The sequence below is a fragment of the Mauremys reevesii genome, linkage group 2 (assembly GCF_016161935.1).
Source record: "Mauremys reevesii isolate NIE-2019 linkage group 2, ASM1616193v1, whole genome shotgun sequence".
Lineage (NCBI taxonomy): Eukaryota > Metazoa > Chordata > Testudines > Geoemydidae > Mauremys > Mauremys reevesii.
Window position 1 is genome coordinate 271,552,813 of NC_052624.1, and position 27,325 is coordinate 271,580,137.

The 27,325-nt window shown below is 37.7% G+C and overlaps 1 protein-coding gene across 12 annotated transcripts in view; it reads left to right on the forward strand.

Moving 5' to 3' along the window:
* PHF20L1 (PHD finger protein 20 like 1) overlaps window positions 1-27,325 on the forward strand; it is a 78,217-nt gene that overhangs the window by 33,180 nt on the left and 17,712 nt on the right. For 7 of the 12 annotated variants that reach the window (XM_039525336.1, XM_039525334.1, XM_039525338.1 and 4 more), the window contains 9 exons: window positions 1,403-1,485; window positions 5,166-5,418; window positions 7,483-7,668; window positions 7,877-8,083; window positions 19,477-19,695; window positions 19,889-19,945; window positions 21,636-21,740; window positions 26,179-26,343; window positions 26,771-26,952. In XM_039525336.1, the coding sequence (XP_039381270.1) occupies window positions 1,403-1,485; window positions 5,166-5,418; window positions 7,483-7,668; window positions 7,877-8,083; window positions 19,477-19,695; window positions 19,889-19,945; window positions 21,636-21,740; window positions 26,179-26,343; window positions 26,771-26,952 (1,457 nt within the window). Of the gene's footprint in view, window positions 1-1,402; window positions 1,492-5,165; window positions 5,419-7,482; window positions 7,669-7,876; window positions 8,084-19,476; window positions 19,696-19,888; window positions 19,946-21,635; window positions 21,741-26,178; window positions 26,344-26,770; window positions 26,953-27,325 lie in introns of those variants that run through there. The other 5 variants (XM_039525343.1, XM_039525344.1, XM_039525345.1 and 2 more) reach the window with 3 other exon arrangements.

Consider the following 27,325-nt stretch of genomic DNA (forward strand, 5'->3'; position numbering starts at 1 on the left):
CGTGTGTGTGTGGGGTCCACAAGGTTATTGTAGGGGGGATTGCGGTACTGCTACCCTTACTTCTACCCTGCTGCTGGTGGCGGTGCTGACTTCAGAGCTGGGCAGCTGGAGAGTGGTGACTGCTGGGCAGGTGTCCAGCTCTAAAGGCAGAGCCGCCATCAGCAGCAGTGCAGAAGTAAGGATGGGATGGTAGGGTATTGCCACTTTTACTTCTGCGCTGCTGCCTGCAGAGCTGAGCACTTAGTCAGCAACCGCCACTCTGTCTGCCCAGCTCTGAAGGCAGCGGTGCATGATTTGGCATTGCCACCCTTACTTCTGTGCTGCTGCTGGTGGCACTTCCTTCAGAGCTGGGTGCCTGGCTAACAACCGTCACTCTGGTTGCCTAGCTCTGAAGGCAGCGACGAAGTTAGGGTGACAATACCGTGACCAGTGGCAGATTATGCTTTTCTGGGCCCTGGGCCAGAACAAGTGGGAGCCCCTCCACACCCCTTCCAACTGTAGTCGCCCCTATCTCCCTCCCCCCCGCACTCCTTCCGGGTAGTGGGGTCAGGGCGCGGGGGATTCCCCTGCTCCCCGGTAGGAGCGCAGTCAGGCAGAGTGGGGCAAGCCCCCGTGCCCCAACCTTGTTCCCCAGCAGGAGCGCTGCGTGAGGTGAGCGGGGCAAGGGGGTCCCCACTTTTCTGGAGCACCTCAATTGGCTGGGGACCCATTGACCAAGTGGCTAATCCACAGCTGACCATGACTCCCCTAAAATAACCTTGTGACCCCCGCATCCCCCCTGCAAATCCATTTTGGGTTAGGACTCCCAATTTGAGAAATGCTGGTTTCCCTCCATGAAATCTATATAGGGTAAAAGTATAATCTAGGATAAAGGCACACAAAAGACCAGATTTCAAAGGGGTAGACCAGCTTTCAAGGTCCATGATATGTTTTTCATGGCCGTGAATTTGGTAGTGCCCTATTTATAACCATTAAGAAAGCACACAAAGACCAAATGTGGAAGGAATGAGTGAAGGAAGGAATTCGAAATAACCTCCTAAAATCAAAAGTTTGAAAACTTACTTTGACTGTAGACCTGGTTTTGAAGCACAATTGCTTTGGGATTGAGGGTCGTAGCGTTACAATTTAGAGCTCCTTTTCCCTCTCTGGTGGTGGAATTGGAGTGGCTGGTGCTAATCCTCATTTATAATATAGGACCTGTGAATTGTAATCAGGGTCTCATAAGTTTTGTTCTTTTAAATAAAGACTCTCTATTCAAGGGGGTTTCAGAGAGAATCTTTTTATAGATGAAAATGTTTTAAGTTGTTTTCACATTTATGTTTTTCATAAAACCTGGTGATAGCAAATGATAAAATAAAAAACCAACCCATTCTAAATATCTCTGTGCAACTTTTCTCTTAAGGTTTGTTGGCATCCAAAGCTGTTGTTGTGGATGGTGCTGAAAAAAAGGAAGGCAACAAAGAAACAGCTCCAGTCCTGGAGCAGGTATGAAATGGTAGAGTTTGATTCTTTTGCAAGGTTCCCACTGGAGTGTGCCATGGAAATATAGTATCCATAACAAAATTTCCCCTTCAGAAACAGCAATAGGGAACTAAATATTTGATCTTATGTTTACATCTCTGCGTAGCCAGAAGCATACAAGTAAATTGACACAAATGACAGTGTTAACTTTAATTTTCATAAATGAGTTACTGTCTCCAAGGAATCAAAGGGTAGGAAACAGCGGCCCCAAGGTTTTATAGCTGGAACCATGCTTATAACTGGCTAAGAAAAAGACCCTTACGCAAATTTGATTTGTGGTTTGAAACAGGGGTTTTGGCATCTAGTATAACTTCTTTTGTAAGAAGTTTCTTTTCTATTGTAAGAATTGGTGTTGTAGACTGTGCGTGTTTTATGAACTGTTCAATGAGCCATACATTTTGCTAAGATGTATATTTTAATACGTACAAAAAAGAAACTTTAATGTTAGGGGTCTGATTTAAAACCACTTATTTGAAGAATTGAAGGTTGCCTCCCTATCTCTGGCTCATTCCATTGTGTTCAGGTGTTGCTTGAGTCTCAGAATTGTGCATGATCTTGCATGCTAAAAGGGCTGACTACCTAAGCACAGTAAAGCAAGCTAAGGATGAAGTGGCAGCCTTAACTCTTAATATTTTTGCTTTTGTTGGCTTAAATAAGATCCTTAATGTAGTTTTAATATGGCTTTTTTGTATGAATTTTCTTTGTTTTAATGGTTTGTTTTAAACAAACCATCTAAAAAGAGCACTTCCTTTCTTCACAAGCCCCACCACGCTCTTAAAACAATCCCTACCCCAAACTTTGATACTGTTTCTTGCAACTGGTTCTTTAGTCCTGATATATAGTGGCATTGCTTTGGTTTTTCCATTGACACTGGATTTGAGACGCTCAGATCCAATACAGAGTGCTGTCAATGGAAAGTTATGGTTCTACTTTTAATGCTGCTACTGTAATGGTTAATTCTGAGCTACTAAGGTGTCAATGCATTGACTGATATTTTCCATAATGGTTTATGATATATTGACATGATATTCCACTTTTCAAATTTTTGCATATTAAAGATGCTATAATTTCTTAGTACTTTTTGTATAATACTTTATGTGTGCAAAAAACTGTGAGATGTCTGACGGCATGACATTTCTGGAAGAATCATTACACTGTAAATCTTGCTGTGCAGAGTTCCATTGAAATGAATGGGATTTTGTCATTTATTAAGACTGTATGCAACAGTATAGATTACAGTGCATATTAAAAGAAACTTTTGAATAGTAACTTCTCAATCTAAAATAACTCGGCTGTTTCTATTTTTACTTGGTTGATTAGAAATAATAACAAAAAATCCAGAAGGGACTGTCACCATTCACTGGCTAATGGTCTGCAAAACATTTTTGGAAATACTTGTTTTAGTTATGTGTTCTTAAAAAACAAAAAAAGCATCCAAAACCCAACAAATGTACTACTTTGCCCCTTTCTTCTAACTGAAAAGAAAAACAAAAAAACATTCAAACATAAACTGATTAAGTCGGGGTGGGAGTGTCTGAGCTAAAAATTTTTTTGCTAAATTCCAGCCCAAATGTAAATTAAAATGGCCGAGTTATAAACCCCTAAAATGGCAAAGCTGACAGCCCTTAATTACAGAGGTACTGTCTGCTACCACTGTAATACTGATTGGATAAATGTCTTGTAGTGTGTTTTTAAATAATGTAATAGAAGACACAGTACTATTCAGGCCAACAGCCAAAAACATACTGTGCTGATGAAATTATATTTATAACTTTTTTAGTTTACAACTGTCTTAAACCCAAAAACCTCAGACTATTACATGTAGATTCAGTAGTTTAAATGTATTAGGGTTATGTAATGTTATATTTCCTTTTGAGCAAGACCTGCTTAGATGAATAACTTTAATTCATTAAGGTTTTTTTAATGTTAGTTTGTCCTTGTTAAGAGGTTAAGCACCTTATCAAAATATTAATTTAATTTTTTAAATCTTGTTTAAATAACTTTGTAATTTGAAAGTAATGGACGCTGTAGTAATGTCTTTCACGTATGTGAAGATGAACAATAAAATTGTTTATTTACAAGTTATGGCTCTAATTAATTTCTGGTAATAACTTTTGTAATCAGCGTAGGTATACTCTACAGTTCATGGAATATTTTATTTAAATGAATAAACTGCATTTAAATCACGTGTATAATGAGCTGATTCAAGGATAAAACGGGGATAACTGAATGGGACACTTTGCACCGGAATTTTACATGGTACTTCCAGCATGCCATTCATGTAGCACGCAAAGGTGCCCTTTTTTAAAGTATGTCATGTGTGCTGCTTTTTTAAATATTTCCACTGGAACTTGCAGCTCCCATGTTCCAGTGGAAAAGAGAGCTTCTGTTCAATACCAAAAATGCATTCCTCTGAAGTACGGAGGTCTGAAAACTGGGAAATGCCCCCAAATCGTCAGTGGAGTGAAATCTTTTTGGAGAAAGTGGCGCGCACGTTCTAGAAACAAAAGTTTACACTTTTTCATAATTATGGTTTTGTTAGCTAACATAATACCATGATGCATATTCAACTGGGCAATAGATGGAACGAATTTGAGGTCATGTTCAGATATGTACAAGCTGCCATCATTGGGCAAGTACTAACACTGTTACAGATTATTCAGCTTGTAGGAGAACCTCCTTCTACCAAAAAATGTAAAATTCTAATTGCTGTAAAGTCAGATGAATTGTTTTTAAATATTTCAGTACATGCATTAAAAAGGGTGAACATTTTCAGCTTTAGAAAATGCAGCATATTTTGCTTTTCAAAAACTGTTTTTGTTTTTTTTAACCTACATTTTATCTGCTTAGTTTTTTTTCTTTGCAGTTAGCAATCTATTTAACCCTGTGGTGCTAGAAGTTGCGATTTCATGAAACATTAGCACAAGCAAGTGGTGTGGTGAAATCCAGACTCCCAGCACTGAAAGGGATTGTGCTCAAATTTCATCATTGTTTGTTGTTCTAAGACTTTCCTTAAAGGGACACTGTCAACCTTTTCAGATTCTTTATCAAAATTGAAGTAAGTTTTGTGGAAAATGACATCCAACTTCTAAATATTTATTTTAAATTGATGACTCTTACTGAGAAACTTCTGTTTTGTGATGTGGTCACAACAAAGCTAACATACCTACTTCCCATTCTGGTTAGTAGTAACAGTGTTCTTCTCCAAGTCATTCTTTATTCTTGCCTAAAACATTGATGATGATGGCTTGTAATGAGAGAGGGAGATGGACATGAAAAGGATTTTATTGGATTAGAAAAACAGCAAAATGCACTATTTGCAAATGGAGATTAGATGGTAAGAGAAAATAATGTTTTCAAGCTTTTTTTTTTGAGGGTATTGCAAACAATGAGAAATGAAGAGAAACTTTTAAGGATGAAAGTCATTGGCAGTGTCCCTTTAAAAACAAACAGATTGTTCAACTTTTACTTTGATACATTTGAGTCTGTTTTTCATTTGTATTGGAAATGATAAATGTTGCTTTAAAAATGTTTTTGAATAAATGTTTTTGAATATTAAAGATGCTAAAAAAAATCAAAGTAGAATACAAGAACCACAGTGAAGAAACTGAAATAAAAGTATCAATTTCTTATTATTTATTCAGGAGATTTCACCTAAACCTCAAAGTCAGAAAAAAAATGAAGCTGATATTAGCAGTTCTGCCAACACTCAGAAACCTGCACTGTTATCCTCAACTTTGTCTTCAGGAAAGGCTCGCAGCAAGAAATGCAAACAAGAATCTGGAGATTCTTCTGGCTGTATAAAGCCCCCTAAATCACCACTTTCCCCAGAGTTAATACAAGTCGAGGATTTGACGCTGGTCTCTCAGCTTCCTTCTTCTGTGATAAATAAAACTAGTGAGCACAGACATTTTAAAAAATACCATAATTACTTATAGTCATAAGAAATATACCGAAAAATAATTGATTGTAAATTAATGTTGCTTTTTACAATGAATCTGCTTTTTTATAAAAAAAAAAAAATTCAAACATAAGCGGGTGCATTAGGGTTAGCTCAAACTCATAAAAAGTAAAATCACGTAACGTGGTGTGTGAATTATGGTGCAAGTAATAATGGCACTTTTATGGTAGTAGAAAGTCATGGCTTTTAATGATTCAAGTTCCATTGTATGAATCTCCACACTAATGGTAATAGTGATACAAACAAACACCTCTACTTTAAAGGGCCTGGTTCATTAAAAATATGTGCAATTTTCTTGCGGATCTTTCCTCTCCATCATTGAAGAACTCTGCCTTCAGTCAACTGTTTTGATGTACCTGTTGGCTTCACAGTCCTTCACATTACATGATATTTCCTCTAAATCTGATGTGTGAGAGAAGATTGGGTCAACTTCTTTGATGGGAAAATAAAGGAAGTTGCCCTGTGTAGGGTGAAAACACCTTAGTAGTTCAGCCATTTTAAAGCATAGAACTGGTTTGCAAAATATCAAGATATTGTTGTGGACAGAAGAGTTGGTGAAACTTACCTGCTGCATAACTTCCTTGAATGATTTTATTACATTTTTGAGCAATTACAAGCTCACTCTATATATTTTTATTTTTGCTAGAGAGGGATAGTGTAGCTTTTTCAGATTTGTTTTGAACTTCACCTCTTAAAGACACTTTGTTGCTCAAAGAAGGCGAAGTCATGCGGTCAACAGTTATAACTAACATGGGTTTCTGTAAAGCAAAAGCCTAAGTTTTGCTTCACTCCCAGAGCTGTGACAAAATAAGGCCTGAAGAGGACTCCTTCATCACATGTTGCATCCTTACATCTACAGTTGACATCTTCTTGAGGAGATAAATATCTCTTAATCTTGTAGCAAATTTTAATCGAATGGGAGAGGGAGATGAGCCAATTCAGTTTTCTGTATTCTCTCAATAAATATAATTAATTTTTTAAATCATGTTATAAATTTCCCCCACAAAACACTGTCATCCACACATGTTGCAATACCCCCCAAGATGTCGGTAAGTAGTTTTGCTTGAGGAGGTTTTGTGTTTTGAACTGAAGCTACACATCTGCTTGCTATTTAAAAAAAAAAATCTGTAACTTCATTGCCTAGATACTTACTTTTTTTTTATTATGGTTTGTAACAGCTCCCACCTCTTTTGACTTTTTTAAAAATGTAATTTTTTTTGCTACTGCAAATCCTCAGTATGACACAAAGGAGTCTAGGTAAGGCAAGGAGGAAAAAGAATTAATGATTTACAGAACTCTAATTTATGCAGGTAAAGCACATTTCCCCAAGTACAATATATGAAACATGCGTAAGTGAGGTTTTATTTTTTTTAATGAATCAGGCCTATAATATCTACAAATATTTCTCTTCATTTGAGATTCTTTATGCTGAGGTTTAGACTTCTTGCTATGTAGTGCACTGACAGTTAATGTTTCTGTGTTTGCTGTTACTAGGGTGTTAATATCAGTTTAACAGAAAGTGGAGAGATTAGAACTAAAATGAACCATTACCTTTTGTGAATTTATTTTAAAAGTTTTGTGTTAATGCTGTCCATGCTTTTTTTTTGCTTTTTTTTTTCTTTTTAATACTATGACAATTATTTTGCTATGCTAGAAATCCTATTGTTTCTTAAACTATAAGCTGTCTTCACTCTCATTGATTTATGGGGTGGCTCCCCTTAATGCAAATAGATTATTTGCATAAGGACCTCCTCTGTATCCATGGAGGCTAGATCCTCAAATTCATATAGAAATATATTAAGCAAAAAAACAAAATCTTGCCTCAAACATTAACATTCATCAGATATTCATAGTTTTTATTCATTTTTACAAAGCATAATGTGATTAGCAGTTCTGCAGAAGAGAACTATTTAAAGCATGACCCTTCTCTAGATCTTAAAATATTTCCGTAAGATTATGACATATCTCTACTTCATGAACATTGAAAGATCTCTTTTTAGGTCCGTCACAGCCAGTGAATCCCCCTAGATCCTACAAATATAGCCCGAGGAGAAGAAGATCACAGCGTTTAGCCACTTGCTCGTTGCCTGATGAGTCTATACAAAAAGTTCCTTCTCCCTCTCCAGTCACTGATGGAAAAGTGTTCTCCATCAGTGCTCAAAATCAACAGCCATCAATATCAGAGGGTAATGTATTTAATCTAATAAAGAACAACCCAAGAGAAACAATCATAAAGAATAAGACCTTTCACATTTTTTTTCACCTAATGAGATCTTTGACTAACATTGAGTACCTTTAGCGACATGCTGTTTGTTTATTGTAACACTGCGACCCATACTGTTGTTTGTTGGACTTATATATCTTTGTTAATATTACATTCTTTCTTTTGTGTAGTACCTGATGTTGCTCATATGTCACTTGAGAAGCGTGGACCATGTCTCCCTCTTGACTTAAGCCGTAGTTTGGAAGTTACAGCGCCATTATCCACAGAATCCACTTTCCGTAATGAGTACCCCAGTAAAGAAAAGGAAGATACTCAGATGATTACATATCATTCTTCCAAAGCAGTAACTGATGGAAGAGTAGCTACAACAGCGTCAGGTAAAGAGATTCAGTTCACAAGCAGTTAGGTTTATAGCTGCAGGGTATGTAAGTGTATTGTATGTGTTCAATCATACAAAATGAAGGGATAGGTTTTCTGTTATAAGCTTTCAAGTCTTCCACTCCTCCTGGGATCCTTTTGGATTCTCTGTCTTCTCCCAGCTTTGAACGGCATTAGTGCTTTGGTTCTAATGTTCTTCAAGGTGGATCTGGTTTTATACTACAGATAGAGATCGAAAGCTCAAGAGCAGCAATTTTGAAAAGGAGCATAAATATCCACAGAGCTACTTTGCTGTCAAATGTTAAACTCAGGAATGCCCATTTGTCTTTTAGCTTTAGGTTTAAAATTTAGGAATATAAATTTAACTTTCTTTAGCCAGTCTTGATTTGACTTTTTTCTTCATTTGTTTCATTGGGAAAATACAGTAATGCTTGTAGAGTGGGATTTTCAAAAGAAGTCAACATTGGTCTAGTTCGGCTCTCATTTAAAATCCACTGGATTTTTTTCCCAGTGTCCTCGATGGGAGAAATATGATGCCAAAGTTGAACATTTCTGAAAATCCCCTTGTAATTTATTAGTTTATAGCCCTGATCCTATACCCTGTTGCCTTGTGTCAGTGTAGAGCCCCACACTGGGGATCTGCATAGGTCCCACCTGAATGTAGCAGGTTGCCAGAGTTGGATGCCATCACTCAAGTCATGCATTCAGTTAACTTATGCAGTATAGAAGGCCTGAGAGTTGTTTAACTAAAGTGATTAAAAATGCAAAAAGTAGTAACTTTTTACTGTCCTGAAAAATTAATTTGGAGACGGTCTTGTTCCCTTAAAGAAAATTTTGTTCAATAAATTATTAAAAATATAGAAACATTTGTTAAATATTTGTAGCTCACTATTTGAAGTATTGTGTTCAAATGAGACTGTACATTCTTATCAGGAAAAATTAAATATCATTGTGTAGATAGTGATATATTCATGAAATAACTTTCATGGCCGCACTCTTGGAAAGATACCACCACCCTATGCAGATTCCTGTTGATTCCACATAGGTTGATTTCTTTGCCCATTCACATCCTTAGTTACTTAGTTCCAGGCAGGAATTATTTAGTGAAACTCTGTGGCCTGTATTATGCAGAAGATTAAATTAGATGATCATAGTTGCCCCTTCTGGCATTAAAATCTATGAATCTATAAAATAAGGTGTATATTTTTAAGATAAAACGGACCATAAATATTTCCAATTTTCATTTGTTAAATTTTTTTAAATGTTCCTCTTCTCTACTTCACCAGTGAAACTTCATGCATGTGACTCAGTCTTCTCTTGTCTGATTGTGCTATATTACAAACAGTAATTTGTAAGAATTCTCCAATGCATTGAAATGTAGTGTGTACTTCAGATTCTGTAACAGTTTTTCATATCACACTTCCCTCATGGTGCTAAAAAGGAGAGCTAGAGATTCCATGGAGAATTACTTGTACAGAAACCCACTTATTGAATGTGGATGCCCAGTGTCTTGCGCTCAGAGCCATTTAGAAGAGCAGTGTCTATTGGGGCTGCATGTTTTCCCCCCTCAAGGAATCTGTGTGTTCAGAGCCAGGTTACAAAAGAGGTATCAGCAGCATCAGCTACCACATGTTCCTGTTTTGTCATAGCTCACTGCAAGTGTTGTGACCATCAGCTTTACAATTTCATTATTTATTCCGATTTTCCTGCTGAATCTGTGTTCAGCAGGGTGATTGCTGGTTAGTTTAATGTAATTAGTATTGCTTTTTAGGTGTTTTCTTTGTTGCAGAGTATCCTCTTGGCACTAGCTTAGGATCTGAGTGGTTTGGTCCTGGTCACTAACTGTTTCTTCACTCAGTGAATGTCATTATATTGCTTCAGTGAATGGGCCTGGTTTTAGTCCAGCCTATGGATGATCCTGACCAAAAAAAAAAAACAAACAAAAAAACAAAGCATGTTGTGGCTCAGAAATATTTGACAGGTTGGTACTGGTATTGTTTACTCTGTCTCAGAGAAGACTATTTCCTGAGGTGTGCCGCTTTGTCTGTGGTTTTTACGTCTTGGGCCCAGAATATGAGCGAGAGTATTTACAGCTCTTCCTTCTGCAGGAGGCTGTGAAAGCTAATTTGATGGATCTGATTTCTACAGATCCTGGTCTCTCTAAGGTTAACAGTGCTTGTTGACTCCATATAAGATTCAAAGTAGTCTGCTTCAGCTTTGAGAGAATCATTCCGTGGGTGCCAGGTACCTGTTGTTTCTGTCCCTCTGGGTCTGTGGCTTGATCATTCTGCTTCTTGGAGATGGCAGTGCTTGTTCTGAATAGGGATGTAAAATGTTAACCAGTTAAGCAATTAACCGATCAGTATCAGTCTTCTTGGTAAGGTATTATGGTTAACATTTAAACTCCAGCTGAGGGACTTCGCTTCTGGCCCCCCACGTGCCCGTGGTCTGGGGTCCCAAGCCCCCCCCGCCCCCCCCCTAAGGTCCCGGGCATGCTGGCAGCCGCGAACTGCAGTGCGGGGTGGGGCCGGCAGCGAGCGGAGTTTCCAGGCATTGATCCAGGACCCCGGGTGCCCAGGGCAGCAGCAGAGTCTAACGATTGAATGTTTAACAAGTAAAATTTTAATAGTTTAAATGTTTACTTTTTTAAAACGTTATTTACATCCCTAGTTCTGAAGTCTCCTTTATTCCAGTGCCTCAAAGTCAGACAGGAGGACCTGCTCTGTCTTGAGTTTCCATGCTGTTTTTCTGTCTTGAGGAAGCCCAAGTGAGTTTTCTAGGTGGCATGCTGCAGACCAGCCACCTGAACAGCACATGTGCTATGGTTGGAAGGATAGGTCTGAGGCAGTTGAGCTTTTTGGATCTGAAGCTTCCATAGGGAGTCTTGGATCTGAGTACCCAATCATTGGGTGTCCTGATAAGCCTGTGTTTTTGACTTAGAGTGGGCCCCTGGCTCCTGTCTGTGCCATATTCATCCATGACTTGTCATAGGTCTTTTGAGCCTGATAACTCAAGTTTGCCTTATAGTGTTCCTTCTTCATCTTTGAAGAAGTCCTTCCTTCCAAGGGCTACCCAACTTAGCCTTGGCATCATCAGGGACAGGCTTTGAAGCTCATTTGGTCTGCTCTCAGCTTTGGAAGACCCTTATGCACTTTTGAAGGGGTCTGATCTTCTACATAGGCATTTACGTACATAGGTTTCTCCCATACCACTTTCTGCTAGAGTTCTTTTACCCATGTTGTCTTACCACCTTGATCAGGAATGAGGATAACCTAGACAGAAATCCTGTCAGAATTGGAGGATGGCTGATGATGTCGAAGTCACGGATTGTACTGAATTTAGGCTGGCTTCTTCCACATCCTTTGAGAAGCCAATGGTGGCAATGTCTTCATTGGAGGACTGCAGTTTCAGAATCTGTTGGGAGCACAGGCTGAGTCCAGCGGAGGGCAACAAAAATGATTAGGGGGCTGGAGCACATGACTTATGAGGAGAGGCTGAGGGAACTGGGATTGTTTAGTCTGCAGAAGAGAAGAATGAGGGGGGATTTGATAGCTGCTTTCAACTACCTGAAAGGGGGTTCCAAAGAGGATGGATCTAGACTGTTCTCAGTGGTAGAAGATGACAGAACAAGGAGTAATGGTCTCAAGTTGCAGAGGGGGAGGTTTAGGCTGGATATTAGGAAAAACTTTTTCACTAGTAGGGAGGTGAAGAACTGGAATGGGTTACCTAGGGAGGTAGTGGAATCTCCTTCCTTAGAGGTTTTTAAGGTCAGGCTTGACAAAGCCCTGGCTGGGATGATTTAGTTGGGTTTGGTCCTGCTTTGAGCAGGGGGTTGGACTAGATGACCTCCCGAGGTCCCTTCCAACCCTGAGATTCTATGATTCTATGAAGTATTGAATCTGATGTTTCTCAACTACCCCCAGAAAATACACACTGATTTTTGACAGCCTCAGATCTAAACAAAAGGGTTCAGTTGCTCTTCTAGATCGTTTTGACCTTGCAGGACTAGGGATACACATCCCACATTATAGAGGCAATGTAATCAAAGAACAGTTATTGGTGAATATCTTTCTACTGAAGAGTGCTTTCTTCCATTATAATTTGGACATTGGAAGCATATAGCTGCTGTAGCTGGGTGCAGTTAGCTTTCAAAGATAGTTTGTTCTAGATGAGCAGCCAGCAATAACAGCAGAAATTTTCTGGAAAATCTCTGAAGCATATACTTGATGTATATTTGAACAGAATAAACCTCTACAACTTTGGTGATTCACCAAGTAGAAGTTAAAGATCCCAAGGCTCTGTGGGGTGACCAGATGTCCTGATTTTATAGGGGCAGTTCTGATTTTTGGGTCTTTTTCTGATATAGGCTCCTATCACCCCCCCACCTCAATCCCAATTTTTCACATTTGCTGTCTGGTCACTCTAGTGTGCTGACAGTAAGAAAGCATGGTAACTGAAATGCGCTGCCAAACATTAACATTTCCAGTCATACTGTTGTGAGCTGTTTCTGAGTACATATACCTTCTCTACTGGTCTGCACAGTTATAGAAATAGCAATGTTTAACTTATGATTGGTATAATTCTTGAGTATAATAGGTATTATGTAAAAACATCCTGTCTGTCCAGATTCACTGTAGTTTTGTAGGAGTTCCTGAGAGTAGAGGACATGTAGCTCTGTTGTTTCCCTACTAGTTATTATTTATAAGGCATTTATTATGGGAAAGTTTGGGCACAGAGATGAGTTTAGCATTCAGATCTGAACGAGGTGATTGCCATTCATAAAGCATATTCTGATGGAAGAGGTTTATCATCAAATCTTTACTATTCTCTTGCCAGTGGCAGCCAGTTTTACTGGCAGATAATCTTCCAGCAGTCAAATCTGCCAAAGTTTCTGTTTGAAATTTCAAACATGCTACTGTGAACCTGATGCACTAAATTACAGTATAACATTTCCTCCTTCTCATATGGAAAATGATCTCATGTGAAAGTTAAGTGTGCTCTTGTCTCAGGGGACTTACAGTTAGTTAAGAGACCAGGGTTTGCTTCTCAGCTCTGCCAAAGACTTTCTGATGTTGAGCATGTCACTTTCTCTCTCTCTCTGCATTAGTTTTCACATCTGTGCAATGGAATTATCTCAGAAAAGTGTAATGAGGCTAAATTAATATTAATAAAGCACAGTGAGGTCCTGGGATAGAGGGTGCTATAAAAGTGCAAGATATTACCAGTATTCCTATTATTGTCCACAACGTACAGAAGCAGGTGGAGCTGTAATATTTAGATAAAGAGAAATGGTATTTCCCCAAGACTCAAACTAAAATGGTATTTTTCTCACCTTGAATAAACTGAAATGTATTAAGTTTATCATGACTTCTGAGGCTAGAGATAGAGGGGCCATTTGGACAAAGTGATGCCATTTATGGGCCTGGAAGTGTTTGACTCTAGTGTACGAGATAAAACATTTTTAAAAAAAGTAGATCATATTTAATTGTGGAAAAAGAACATTAAATATTTATTCATTCTTAGCAAAGCTTTTATTTTGTCAAACCATTAACATGTTGCTTTTCAAATGGGAGGGCAGTAGAAAATTGAGCTTTTCTGCAATGAAGTGCAAAACACATACTCTGCAATTAACTTCTTACATGTATGCTTCAAGCAAAGGCAGGTATGTTTTCCAAAATGTATAGCTTGTGATTCTATAAGTAAAACACAATAACACTATAATCCAGTTCCTCGGACTATTAACTACTTAGGTCTACCACTCTCTTTGGTATTTGCATATAGATACTGATACACTTTCTTCAACTTATTATTTAATATTTGTATTGAGGTAGTACTTAGAGATCCCAGTTGGGGATGGTGTCCCCCTGTGCATTCTAGACAAGGTACACACACATACGATGAAAAGTCAGTCCCCTACCCAAAATGCTGACAATCTGAGTAATCTTATTTGCTTTTCCAGCACCTAACCTATTGCAGATGTTCAAAACCTGATCAGTATAAATGTATTAGAAAGATGGTTGATTGATATTGAGCTGGCAGGACAAAGTGCAGTTCTTTTGAAAACTGACAAAATTCTAAATTCAACTGTCATGTCTTCCATTATTTCCACAGTTTTCCACCATTTTGATGCCACTAACTGAAACAGAACCACCTTCTTCTTTGAAGTAGTGAACAGTATCTTCAGTTTTAAGTGCAAAGAGGGAATTCAATGTTACCTTTTTAGCTTCTGTATCTCAGCTGCCGCTTCTTGTTCTGGGCTCAGCCTAAAGTTGTAGTTAGGAGTTATGTTGACTGAGTAATGGAAAAGGTGTATAGTTTTATCAGAATTATTTTTCCAAATTTGTCTTTGGTTCTTGTGAGTTAAAACAAGTCTGATATCCAATCAGACTGTGACAAGTATCCATGGACAGCCTGTAAACTGTTAAGTCCCTATTGCAGTTGTACCATTAGTGCTTTATTGTAGGTTTCTTTGTGTAAAATACAGGCTTTGTTTTGATCAAAAACCACCTTATACTCTGCAAATTTTATACAATTATGGAAATTAAATGCAAATATCAACATGCAGTCTTCCTATTTTGCAATTTAACAACTCTTGACAGTGTTTATACTTTAACACAATTATCTATTTTTAATGATCCAGTCCATTCAGTCCCTTGTTTTCTACCATTTTCTTCAAAATTAGACATGTCAGATAATTTTGATCGCTTGGTTCCAGTAACTCAGTAGCTAGCCATTTCTGTATATTGAATTATCAGTGTCCTCATCTACCTGGTTTTTCAGAAGTTTCCTGACGCAGTACTAGCAAACCAAGCCTTCCAGCAGTTCACAGATCCATCTACACCCCTGTCTTCAGCATTCATTGAGAGTTTATTCCAATCGTTAGTCATGCCCTTCTCTCCAATGACTTCTGCCATTGCTTGTCCCCTGTAGGGTTCCAGTCAGTTTTGTGGAGTTCTTCTGTTTCCTAATAGGCAAACAAGAACCTTAATGTTCTCATTACTCTAAACTTTTAGAAGAGTTAGTTTCCATGCACAGATTGAAAATAAGAGTCTGTTTAAAATTTCAATGATATATATTTGAAAATATATTTTCACGTAAATACTTCAGAGTGCAGAAGCTCCAAAAATGAAAAAAACAAAATCCATATTTTTTAGGAAAGCCCTGACTATATTGGGCTTATCTATGCTTAAAGGTATTACAATGTTAAGGGATAAGCAGCAAAGAGTCCTGTGGCACCTTATAGACTAACAGACGTATTGGAGCATGAGCTTTCGTGGGTGAATACCCACTTTGTCAGATCCAGACTAACACGGCTACCCCTCTGATACTTGACACAATGTTAAGGGCTGTGATTTTTTTTTTTTTAACTGACATAGTTATTCTGGTAAAAATGGTAGAGTAGACAGTGTTATACCAGTATAAAACACTTAATAGTGGTATAGGTTCTTAGGCATTGCCAAACTGGAATAGGTTTAACTAGAATAAGCTATTTTATACCAATATACATGTATTTGCACTTGAGGATCTATGCTGCTTTAACTATGCTGGCATAATTAAGGCAGCAAAACTGATGTAGTCTGCATATATTTGAGCTGAAATCAGTCTTTCCATTATTTCATGGAGGTTTCAAAACTTACCTCTGAGGTAATGATATAGACATTGATTGCTCACATCTGGTCCTTCAGTGTCTTTGGTGTACACACACAACTCACAGCATGCATAGCACTTCCTGCATAGATTCACACGTTGCTGCTGTGTGTGGGTAGGAGGTCGTATCTGGTTACCTCAACAGGAAACAAATGTCAATTAAAAACTCCTTTACAGAGTCACTACCAAGTTTCATTTTTCTCAGTATTTAGTTTATACAAATTATTAAATTATGAATGATATTGCTCTGTTGGTTACATTGGTTTAAAAGGCTCTGAATGATCACCTCTTACTTAATTTTATGGCTATTTAGTGTAAATCAACATTTTATTTTATAAGGTATGATAATTTACACATTTGAAATTAAAATATCAGGTTTGTGAAATAGCATTTATTTAGGTACAAATGAAATTATAATTTTCAAAACATGTTGTGATTATTAATAGGAAGTATATCTAGGCTTCTATTTCATATGATTATCCACCTCCTCTTATGTACCTCAAAATGAAGACTAGATAAAGTTGCTTACTAGGAAAAGTGTAATTTATGTGTTATCTTCTCCTTTCCTGTTACTGTAGTGATGGAGCGTACATGGGTAAATTATTTGAAAGGGTATTGGTGTCACTGTAGCAGAATTCTTTCTATAAAAAAATACTTCCTGGAGCCATCAGCCACCACTTTCTTAGTCACCAGCTGATTAGTTTGTCAGGTGGTATTTAAGCTTTAATGGTCTAATTTCAGGATGTTGAAAATTAAGCTAATGTTCGGAATAATGACATTTGATAGGTTTGGATGGCTGACATAGGAAAATTGTTTTTAAATAAGGAGTTTAAACCTAGTTCTGTTTTGGGAAGATGGCTTGGGACTAGATTATTCAATGGACTGTTCAGATATGGAGCCCTCAATGTCCTGTCTCAAGATGGTAGTGGTCTAACCAGTTTATCTGATGTGTGGTGTTACGTGGTCTCAGTTTAGTTTCTACAGTACACATGCCAACATAACCAAAACAAAACAAAGCAGCAGCAAGTCCACCACATTAGCACTAATTGGAATCTTTGTTAGCCTTGACAGAGAGGCCAAGTATTGATTGTCCATAGAATACTAAAAAATAAACTTCAATCTCTAGAGGTGGCCCTTGCAGGTTAGGGTGAAGCCTGCTGGTAGAATGCGATGTGGGAAGTTGTTGTTGTTTAATATTTGTTATGTGCTGACAATGTGCTCCTGGCTCTGTAAAAACACAAAATGAAGACTAGTATCAGAGGGGAAGCCGTGTTAGTCTGGATCTGTAAAAAAACGACAGAGTCCTGTGGCACCTTATAGACTAACAGATGTATTGGAGCATGAGCTTTCATGGGTGAATACCCACTTCGTCAGACACATGAAGACTGTCGCTGCCCTGCAGAGCTTTACAGTCCTACAAGACAGACACAGACGCTAGGAAGCCCAGAGGAGGAAATAGTTCACATACTGTTTTCTGTTGCTAATAAATATATTTATGAGGGATACTTAACCCACAGGGTATTGTACATATCTCTCCTCCCCTCCTATCTCTGCTGCCAAGGGTGGGTGCTCAGGGTGGGACCTGTGTTGAGAGGGTATTGGGCATCAGGAATAGTCTGCTCAAGCTTTTGCATGGGGCTTAACAACACCAACTGGAGAAAACACGTCCAACCGATAACCTGAGACCTCGAGGCACTTTGGCTCCTTCCCTCTACCCAGTACAAGTAGCTGCTTTCAGCTGCTGGCCAGGCTGCATGATGGGGAGTGAGATCTGAAGCTGCCTTTACATCAGACAGCTTGGAAAGTCCACCATGTAGTAACCTCTGTGTTGGGTAGTTCTGCTGCTTTGTGTACCAGTGCCCTAGCTGCTCCTGCTGCCTGATTACTGTGAAGTTCCTTGGCTACTGCTTGAGGGAAGAGGCTTCTCAGGAGCTGGAGTGCTAGGGGGAAGCTGATGTGAAGTGTGTGGTACTCTGTCTGGCGAGGGAAAACTAGCCCAGGAGGATGCTCTGTGCTCTCTGTCCACATACGCGTCCCCAGAGCATTACCGCTTTCTGTACCAAGTCTTTTTTGTTAAGTATAGGACTTTGATTTTCAGGCCTCTCAATCCATTGCTTTTCATGAGCACTAAATTCACATCGTTTTCTTAATTTTGTTTTTAATTTCTTTAAATGGTTTCTCTCTTATGGTAATGAACTCTCTGAAAGGGGACTTCAAAGAACCCCCAAAGAACCTCCTCCTTATTTGGATCATATTCAGTTTAAAGATAGCGGTTCTGGCTGCCTTAAGGTTTTCTGCAGGGTCAATCTGCATTATTGTCAGACACCAAGATTTTTAGACATGATTAAGGATTTTGAATGCAATTTTTGGGGGCCCAACTTTTGAGAAACCATAATGGTACCTGATTTTTTCAGAAAGTGCCGAGTAGCTGCCTTCTGAAAATTGGGTCCCATATAGTGTTTTAAATTGGATATCCAAAATTACTAACTTTTGGAAAAAATTGGCCTGAAATATTACCAGAATGTACACTCAAACTTTACCCGAAAGAGTGATTTAAACACCCAATCAGCTGTTACTGTGCTAACCTCAGCATCAGAGGATCCTAACCACAAATTGTGTCAAGCTACTCTTGTAAGAGTGTTTGTTAACCTGAAAAGGATGATAAATAGATTTTTAAACGTTTAAAAAACCTCCTTCTAATTTTGTAAGGCTATATTTTCCTTAATGTTTTGCAGCATTGGCCAGGGAGGCCTTAGATTACATCTAGAGCTTTCCTGCTGTGTAATTAGGAAAGAGACTTAGAGCTTGCACTGCACTGGCTAGTAAGGTTGGTGGGAGATCTAGGTGATGCTGGTAATTCTTTATTGAGCAATGTATTTTTTCCTTGTGGCAGAGAGTAAAATAGGTATCCTCCTTAGATCAAAATAACTTTGGGTCTTTCTTGGTTTGATTATTTGAAAATTTCCTTGATAGTATTTGATTATAAATATCGGCGTTACAATATTAAAATATTTTTTCATTTCTGGTCACCATGAAGAGAAAAATCTTCTAAATAATGAGAACTTTAGGGAATAATCAAGGATTAGTAAATCTTTCAAAACACTCTTCGTATGCAAGTGTAGCTTCAAATTCTGATTTATACACAAAGCTTTCTGCTTCACATATACTTCAGATTTACTTTCCTTAGATTCATATTTTAAAAGGACACTGATTTCTAGAGGTAACGTAATGAACTTCTGTTAGATTAGAGGTAGAATACCATTTTTAAAAATAGCTCCTGAATGCAATAAACTTTGTTGCAGACTTTCTATAGAGCCAAGTAGTTTTTTAATAAGTAGCGTTGTAACCCTAAAATCTATTAGAGATAGCTGTCCCTTCAAAATAAGACACAGTTAATTAACTGTGGTAACATCAGCTCCCTGACTGTTACCAGTAACTTCCACTGTAATGGAAAGAGAAGAAAAGGGGGAAAAATTGTCTAAAGCAGAAGAGAATTAAATTGAAATTAACCTCTCTCTGTTTGGAACTGACCTCTCCTTTTTTTTTTTTTTTTGGGGCATGTAGCATTAAGTAAATAGTAAGACAGAGACCTAGGCATTCAAAACTTAATATGTTCACTATTATGAAAATATTTCCTGTACTTGTCATTTCAGCAGCCTGACTCAGCCAGTGACCTGGCTGCTATGCTGATATACAGGGTAAAATCCTTACTGAATGCCCAGTAAAGTTGTCGTTGTGTTTTCAGCACCCTCGTCCCATGTACATGCCTTACATCTGGAAATGCCTTTAACCAATAGTCTAAAGTTACCCAAAGGGAATAGTAAAAAAAAGAGGCCCTCCACGTCAGTCAGCTCTGATGGGACAGAGATGCAGTTCTCTGTGCCTGTAAAGGAGAAATGTTTTGAGAATCTGCAGGAGAAAATGTTAAAGAAGGTCATTGAGAAGGACAAGCATTCAGAAGTTGGTAAACTAAATGCTTTTTGTTTCCAGTGCTTAAGACCGTAAAAGTAATTGTAAAGCATCTTTAAAAATCCGTGTTACTTGTCTTTCTTTTAATTATGTATTGATAGGAATGTTTACATCCAAGTAACTTTTCCAAGGACGTACATCTTCCGCAATGGTCCCGCTAAGCTTGTGTGTTTTTCTTAAATCTACAGGTATATTGAAAACTGAAAAAAAAGTGAAATTGGAAGAGAAAAACTCATCATCATTTGGTATGCACAAAAAATCATATTTAAGCAAAAAGTCTAAAGCTTGAGAGAGCAAGAACATAGCCTGTCCCTAACTTTTTACCTGTTATGCTCTTTCGGGTGTAAGTGCTCAGCTGTTTTGATATTTCTAAAGCAACCAGCTTTTAAAAAACAAAAAACCTGAAACCCAAACACCTAAATAGATGTAAAAGGGCTTCTTGGAAATAAATAAACTAGAGTGGCAGTGTATGCCTAAGAGAGTGTGTGTAAATTGCAAGGACACTGAGGGACAAGACCTGTAGTAATAGTAGGGCTATAATTTCATGTCTCCGTTCCTAGACCAGCTGGCTGGGGAATGAGGCCTAAGAGGAAAGGAATAATGATAGGTTATAAAGGGGTACCCTTTTTCAATGAAATTAGTGGTATGTGTGGTTATTAACTTGTGCCTAAAGGTGGAATAAATAAAGGAAAAATCTAATGGCTAGATATCCAACAGAATATGCAATGCCTCTTAAAATGAAATCTAAATTAAGGAAGTTTGGGTATTCACTCTTCAAATATTAGTGATGGTCAGATAAAGTCTCATTCAAAAAAATTCACTTTTGCCACAATTCGTTATTTTCCATCCCCAAACAAATTCATTTTTGACACAGATTCAGCCCTACATGTGTCTGAATTGATCATCAATCAATGGAAGAAAAGAAGGAATAGAAATAAGCCCAGATAGCTCTAATTGAAACATTCACTATATCTGCTCTTATTCTGTGTGGCTAAGGGAAATGTACACAAAAACGAGTATTATCTTAGAGTCAGTCTTTGAGGTTTATTTTCCAGCTGAAGTTAAGTCTCTCTCTATTACCTCACAACTGACTGCTTTGAAAATTACTATGAAGTTAGAAGCTGTGGATTATGGTTTCCCTTGATAAGCCATAGAAGGGACAGATGAATTATTATAAGACAAAGACTCCGTTCTCATGCAGATGTCAGTAGTACTTAAAAAGGAGTAGACATACAAAAACGTCACTTTAATTTTATTCAGAGCAAACTCTGCTGATAAAATTTTGGGTGAGAGGACAGCTAGCTGTTCTTAAAGGAATTTATGGCAGCTGCAGTTTCAGGTGCTTATCACTAATCTCTATATTAGATCACCTAGCATGCTTTGCTAGAGGATGTAATTTTTTAAATTAAGAGTTCTTCCTGTTCTCATCTTCCCTATTTCTACAGCATGATCAAAACTTGGAAAGTAAATGGGTTGTCTACTCTGTTTCTTACAAACTAATGGATGTACTACTGATGTATTTTTTTAAATATACATTTTTTTAAAAGAAAGCTTTTATTAAAACTGGGTCTTTTTTTTTTTCCTTATGTGCGGGTCACATCTGGAAATTCTGAAGGCTACACAATGTTACCTGTCAAGATGTGGGATACAGTTGACTTCTTGACATTGAAGCTGAATTATGTTACTCTGCTAGGAAGAGTCTCACTAATAACTGTTAACTTCAAGGTGTCTCAGCTAAGGAGGAATCCCAGTGCTGTTCCAGAAAATCAGTTAATCACAATGGCTATGCTCATGGCACTGAACAAATTAATTGAATCATTCCGCTCTGGGCAGGTGACTGGAACAACTGATTTAAAATTTAAATGTTGCTTTTAGGGTAACTGAAAGAAAAAAGTATTCAAGGATGATGTTTTTAAAATGTTCATTTGCAATTAGGTAAAAAGAAGGAAAAAGATAAAGAGAAAAAAGAGAAAAAGGAAAAAGATCATAAATCAAAACAGAAGAAGAAGAAGAAAAAGAAGAAGAAATCTAAACAGCAAGGTGAGTTCAGTAAGGAAGAAAGTAAAGACAGAAATGTGGCCAAAACTCTCTGATCTTTTCTTCATCTCAGTGACGAGATATCCATTTTGCGAAAAATACCTGTTTACCGTAAATGTCTTGGGACTTGCCATTTAATTATACCATGTATTTTTCTTTCTTTTATGCTCCTTTTTTGTTTATGGGATATGCTCTTCTTTTCTCTGTAATATAAAAGACGTAAAATGGAAAACAAAAACTATTGGCTGCCTTTGGCATGCCCCTCAGATTGATTTACCTCACTAACAAATCTGTAGTGTACCTTAGTAGATGTCAGTCATAATATTCCTGATTAAAATATTCAGAGTAATCCAGACAAGATTCCTGGAAACTCTCTGGGATTAATAATTTAAGAGCACCCAGGACAAGGATTTTTAGTGAAAACTTCTGCTCACAAGCATGTGGTTTCAAGTGTGTTTTTTAAATTCTGCACCACAAGATTTCTGGTCTCGTTTCCTGTTTTCTCAGCTTTTTGTGTACAGACCGTGTGCCTAACACTGTTCAAGACACAGAAGAATACTTAGTCCCTGCTCTTGAGGAGGTTACGGCCTAAGTAGGCAGGTGACACTAAACAAAGGGAAAGCTGGGGAAGGTTCTATTTTTGTATAATTTTTTTTTTTAAAGGGGAGGGGGAGGAGTGATGGTAATGGGACAGCTTTTGTTGATGTCTCATTCATTCATGTTTGTCTCTTAACATTCATTCTTTGCTGCTGTATATAGTAAAACAGAATTGTGACAAAATAGTGTTGTAAAGACCTTCCTAGTTCATCACAATTTCTGACCAGGACTTTCTAGAGGATAAACTGCAGATTTCTGAAGTGAGCAAACACTTATTCATTCAAATCACAGACTGTACGGCAAAAATTGTCCCAAAGAATGTGGTATACACTTCAGCAAAATTAAGTTTAATGCTACTTTTCTACATTTATCTGAACCAACGTAATTTAAAATGATAAACTTTTCAGTAGTTTCTGTTATCTGCAAATTGTTGTTTTTGGATGTGGGGAAAGGTGTGACCCCTTTTGTGCATGTAAGTAGACATTAAATATTAGATGCACAGAAGTCCTGTCATTTAGTTAAGTCTAGTAGTCCTAACTAGTTCATCTGGTAGGCAGTAAGGCACTGCAGGGTGAGTTGTGCTATCACTTCCGCGCAGATGTGGTTTAAGAATAAGGCCAAAGACGGAGTGTTACCAGCAGCTACCTTGCAATATTTCAAAACACATGCCCAGGAGATCTTTTTGTAGTTTAAACCAGTTTCTGAATAATAAGTTTTAAAAAGTGTAATACTGTTTGTTCAGCCCTTTGAAAGTATGATCAGCGTATTAATATAAAGCCTTAGATAAATAAAAATTACTAATGAATATGCAAGCTTTACATAAAAATCATCAAAATAATGACAAACACACTTGAACAGACAGATTTGAGAATGACTGTTGTAGCAGTCAGATACAAATTTAAACTGAATATAGTTTGGCTTCTTGTATTAGTTTATATTGGGTACTGTACAGGTTATGCCTAATAGGCCTATTATTAATTTGGAATTACAAGTGTATCTTCTGGAAATGTAATATTGTAATTGGAACAAATGTTTCATGGTATTCCCATGAGCATAGAGAGCAAAGTATTTTCGAAAACCCTTATGTATGTTAGCTGAAACCTTCAGTTTATCAGATATTTCTAGTGAGTGAAATAGAGAAGACTAGAAGGATACTCTGGCATCTGCAACAGAGGAATGATTGACATTCATGCATGCTGCATAGGAAAGGATGACTTGAGCGTAAGTTGGACAAATGAAAAAACAGTTTATGAAGATTTCCCATTTCATTTAGGTGAAAGCCTGCTAGTACTGGACGTACCAAACAGATGTATTTTCTACATTTATTTTGTTTACTCAAATTTCTAGATAGCTCTTGTCATTGAGGCTAGATGTCAAGCAATGAATGTCAAAAGCAGAAAATATCTTCCATAAACTTGAAAAGATTTGGAAAAGTAGCATGGTTGGCAATGACCTAAAAACTTGAATTTTTAACACCAGCATGAATTCCATCCTCTTTAATAGAGCAGAGTCATGGAAATCTACTATAGAAATTGATAAGAAGACATCTCATTTGAAAGTAAATGTCTATGGAAGATCTTCAGAGTCCATTGGAAAGAGATTCTTCCAGCATCAGAAAGTCTAAGTAGAACAAACCAATCTAAAATATCAAATATGGTAAGAGGATGATGATGGACATATCTTGGATACACTTTGAGGATGCCAGCAATATGACTTCCATTGCTAGTGATAATATGGACATCACCTGGAAAGAGGAAAAAGAGGTCGACCTAGAGCAACTTTACACAGAACAATAGAGAAAGTATATGACACTCAGAAGCCTGAACAGACCCACACAAGACCAAAATAAATGGTGGAAATCTGATGGGTGCCCTGTGCACCTAAGAGTGCAGGAGGATGAAGAAGAAACATTGTGACAAGGGATTCTATTTCAGTGTTGTTTGTCACATCATAGATGGATATGCTGCTGTCCATTGGTGACACTGGGCAAAAAAATTACCATCTAAATGCACAGCACCTCAAGACAATACAGAAGTTGATACAATTAACACAGTTACACAGTAGCATTGCAGTTGTCACTGATCATGGGTCTCAAGGAGTAGATCGTATTTAGGAGTGGTGTGAAGGATAGTAAAGGTTCTTGAGGAATGTTGACTGGGAGGCTACCCTAAGCTTAGAGAGGATATGGAAGAAATCACAGAATTGACAGTGGATTATGGTGGAAAGGGAGAGAAGCCTGAACAAAGCATGCAGCATGAGACTATTGTAGATGGTGGTAGCAGGGCTGTGGAATACTTTAAAAAGGAAGATGAGAAGGTTGCAGTAATGAGTAGTGAGTACAATTATTTAACTCCCATGTCCTAGGACAGGTAATCTCACTGTGCATGGTTAATATCAGGCCATGTATTGTTCTCTATGACTGTTGTAGCTGCAGGCTCGGGCCAGTTGTGCAGAGCTGTTCTGTGTAGAGCTGCTGTCTCAGCTCTTCCAGGTAGTGGTGGTGATGCTGCAGTTGATCTCCAGGGGAAAAGGAGAGAAGGTGGCAGCAGCAGACGCAGGGATGGGGAGAGGTACAGAATGAATTGGGGGTGGGAGTAGAGAGAAAAATAAAAGTGGAAGAAAAAGAGATGGAGAGAATCACTTCTAAGGAAAGGAAACAGGACTTTAAGAGTACAGAATGTATGGGAGATGCTGTAGAAGTTAGCAGTAGGACAGAAACAGAGGATTGAAAATCATGTGGAGGATTACATTGTTTCAGAGAGGCATCAAAACCGGATATTTATCCAAACCTCAAAATTTTTTAAAGTTCTCCCATTATTAGTTTATTGGGGATGGGGAGGGGAGTTTACAATATCGCACAAAGGTGTAGTTCTGCATCTCTGAAAATTAAGTATTTATCTTTTTTTTTTTTTTTTTAATTAATATTTGCGGAGATGTGCACATAACCCTCCAGCAGACCTCAGGTTCATGGCTTAATTGGCAACATTTTTTAAAATTTGGCATGCACAGTGTGTTGGAAAAGGAAGATCATCTTAGCAGCAGACATTTGGACAGATTTAGGCATGAAATTTGGGAAGCAGGAGAGGAACGTGAGACAAAAAGGATCCTGTTTTTCTCAAACATCAAAACAAGAAAAACACAAGAACTGGGGTTCATAATTTCTAGAACACATCAGAAGTAGTCAAACGTTCATCGTTACTAATTTTATTTTCCACGTAAGTCTGTTGCAGTTGCCACAGGGATACTGTTTGATTGTCAGTGGGAAGGAAGAAGAACCAGGTGCTGATGAGGCATGATTTGTGAAAACCCTCTAAGATGTGTCCAATACACACAATACTGTTTGATAGAAAAGAACTGACAAAAAAGTCAAAGATCAATTGGAGAACTCTGATTATGGATATAGTGCAATATTCTTTCTTTTTTCTAGTCTTACAAGGTACTTTCTCACAATCTCAGATATATATGAAGTGAGAAATAAAAGTTATATAATTAGTCTAGTGCAGTGTATGTACATAAAGGAGGGGCAGAGTTGAAGTCATGCATGAAATTTTGAACTTTGTAATTTTTTTTACTCTGCTGCTTGACTTGGTAACCATAATGTTCTTAATATCGCTTACATCCATACATACGTAAAAAAGACAGTTTAGGGGTTTGTGTGATGTGTAGATATTTATACGTTTTCCTTCAATTTGGTATTTATGCACTAATGCGTATTCTTTATCTTTTGCACATAATGTTGTAACTTTCTTACATAATCATAATTCTCTGGCTTGTGAACTTTTACAAACACACTTTTTCTGAGTACTATAACATGAGATAACCAATGTTCGTGTTAATTTTGTAGATTATTCGGATTATGAAGATAGTTCTCTTGAGTTTTTGGAAAGGTGCTCCTCTCCACTCACACGTTCTTCTGGGAGCTCTCTGACTCTGCGAAGCATGTTTACAGAGAAGAACACGTCATACCAGTATCCAAGAGCCATTCTGTCTGTCGACCTGAGTGGAGAAAGTAGGTTGGCTGACCAATAGGAAATTTTGTTTTAAAATTTATATTTCCCAAAGAAGGTGAATTAAAAAGGCCAAAGGCAAGCCAAATAATTCACTTTAGGCATAAAAATATGAAACTTTTTATGCTTGTATGTTAAACCAACGTGTATATACGTTCATGACAGATTGAACAAAACATTTAGTCTCCTCATGCTGTTGTGCATTGTGCTGAGCACTGGTTGGATGTTGCCACTCCTACCGCTAAGGTGGCTACATTGCATAGCTGTATATACAGTAGAGATCACCCAGAAGTGTAATCTTCCAACAGTAAATCTGTGAGTGACTTCCGCTATGTGTAGTGCAGGATCATTCAGCATCTAGGTCCTAAATTAATGTACAACATTAAATTTGTTTGCATATACAACTTCAGATTTATTTGTTTTTATTAGACCTCTCAGATATGGAGTTCTTAGATGATTCCTCCACGGAAAGCTTATTACTGAGTGGTGATGAATACAATCAGGACTTTGATTCAACCAATTTTGAAGAATCTCAGGATGAAGAGGATGCTCTCAATGAAATTGTTAGATGCATCTGTGAAATGGATGAGGAAAATGGCTTCATGATTCAGGTAATGCACTCACTTGCTCTGCAGTCTTTTTTGTGAATTTTTGCTTTTTTTGCATCCCTAAAGTTCTCTATCTATAGAACAGGTAAGAAAAAGGTGGTAGCAGTTAAAGCTTTTTGCATTCCACACAATACCTCTTTTTTTTCTGTGCAGGACCACCTCTCTAAGAGTGAGGTTGGTACAGTTTGTGTCCATTCAGTCCTTGGCACCTCTGAATGTGCCAACACTAGTGGCAGTTGCAGTGATCTATTAGAATTGGAAAAAATTCAGAGAAGAGCAACAAAAATGATTAGCAGTATGGAACAACTTCCACTGGAGGAGAGATTAAAATGACCGGGACAGTTCATCTTAGAAAAGAGATGATTAAGGAGGGATA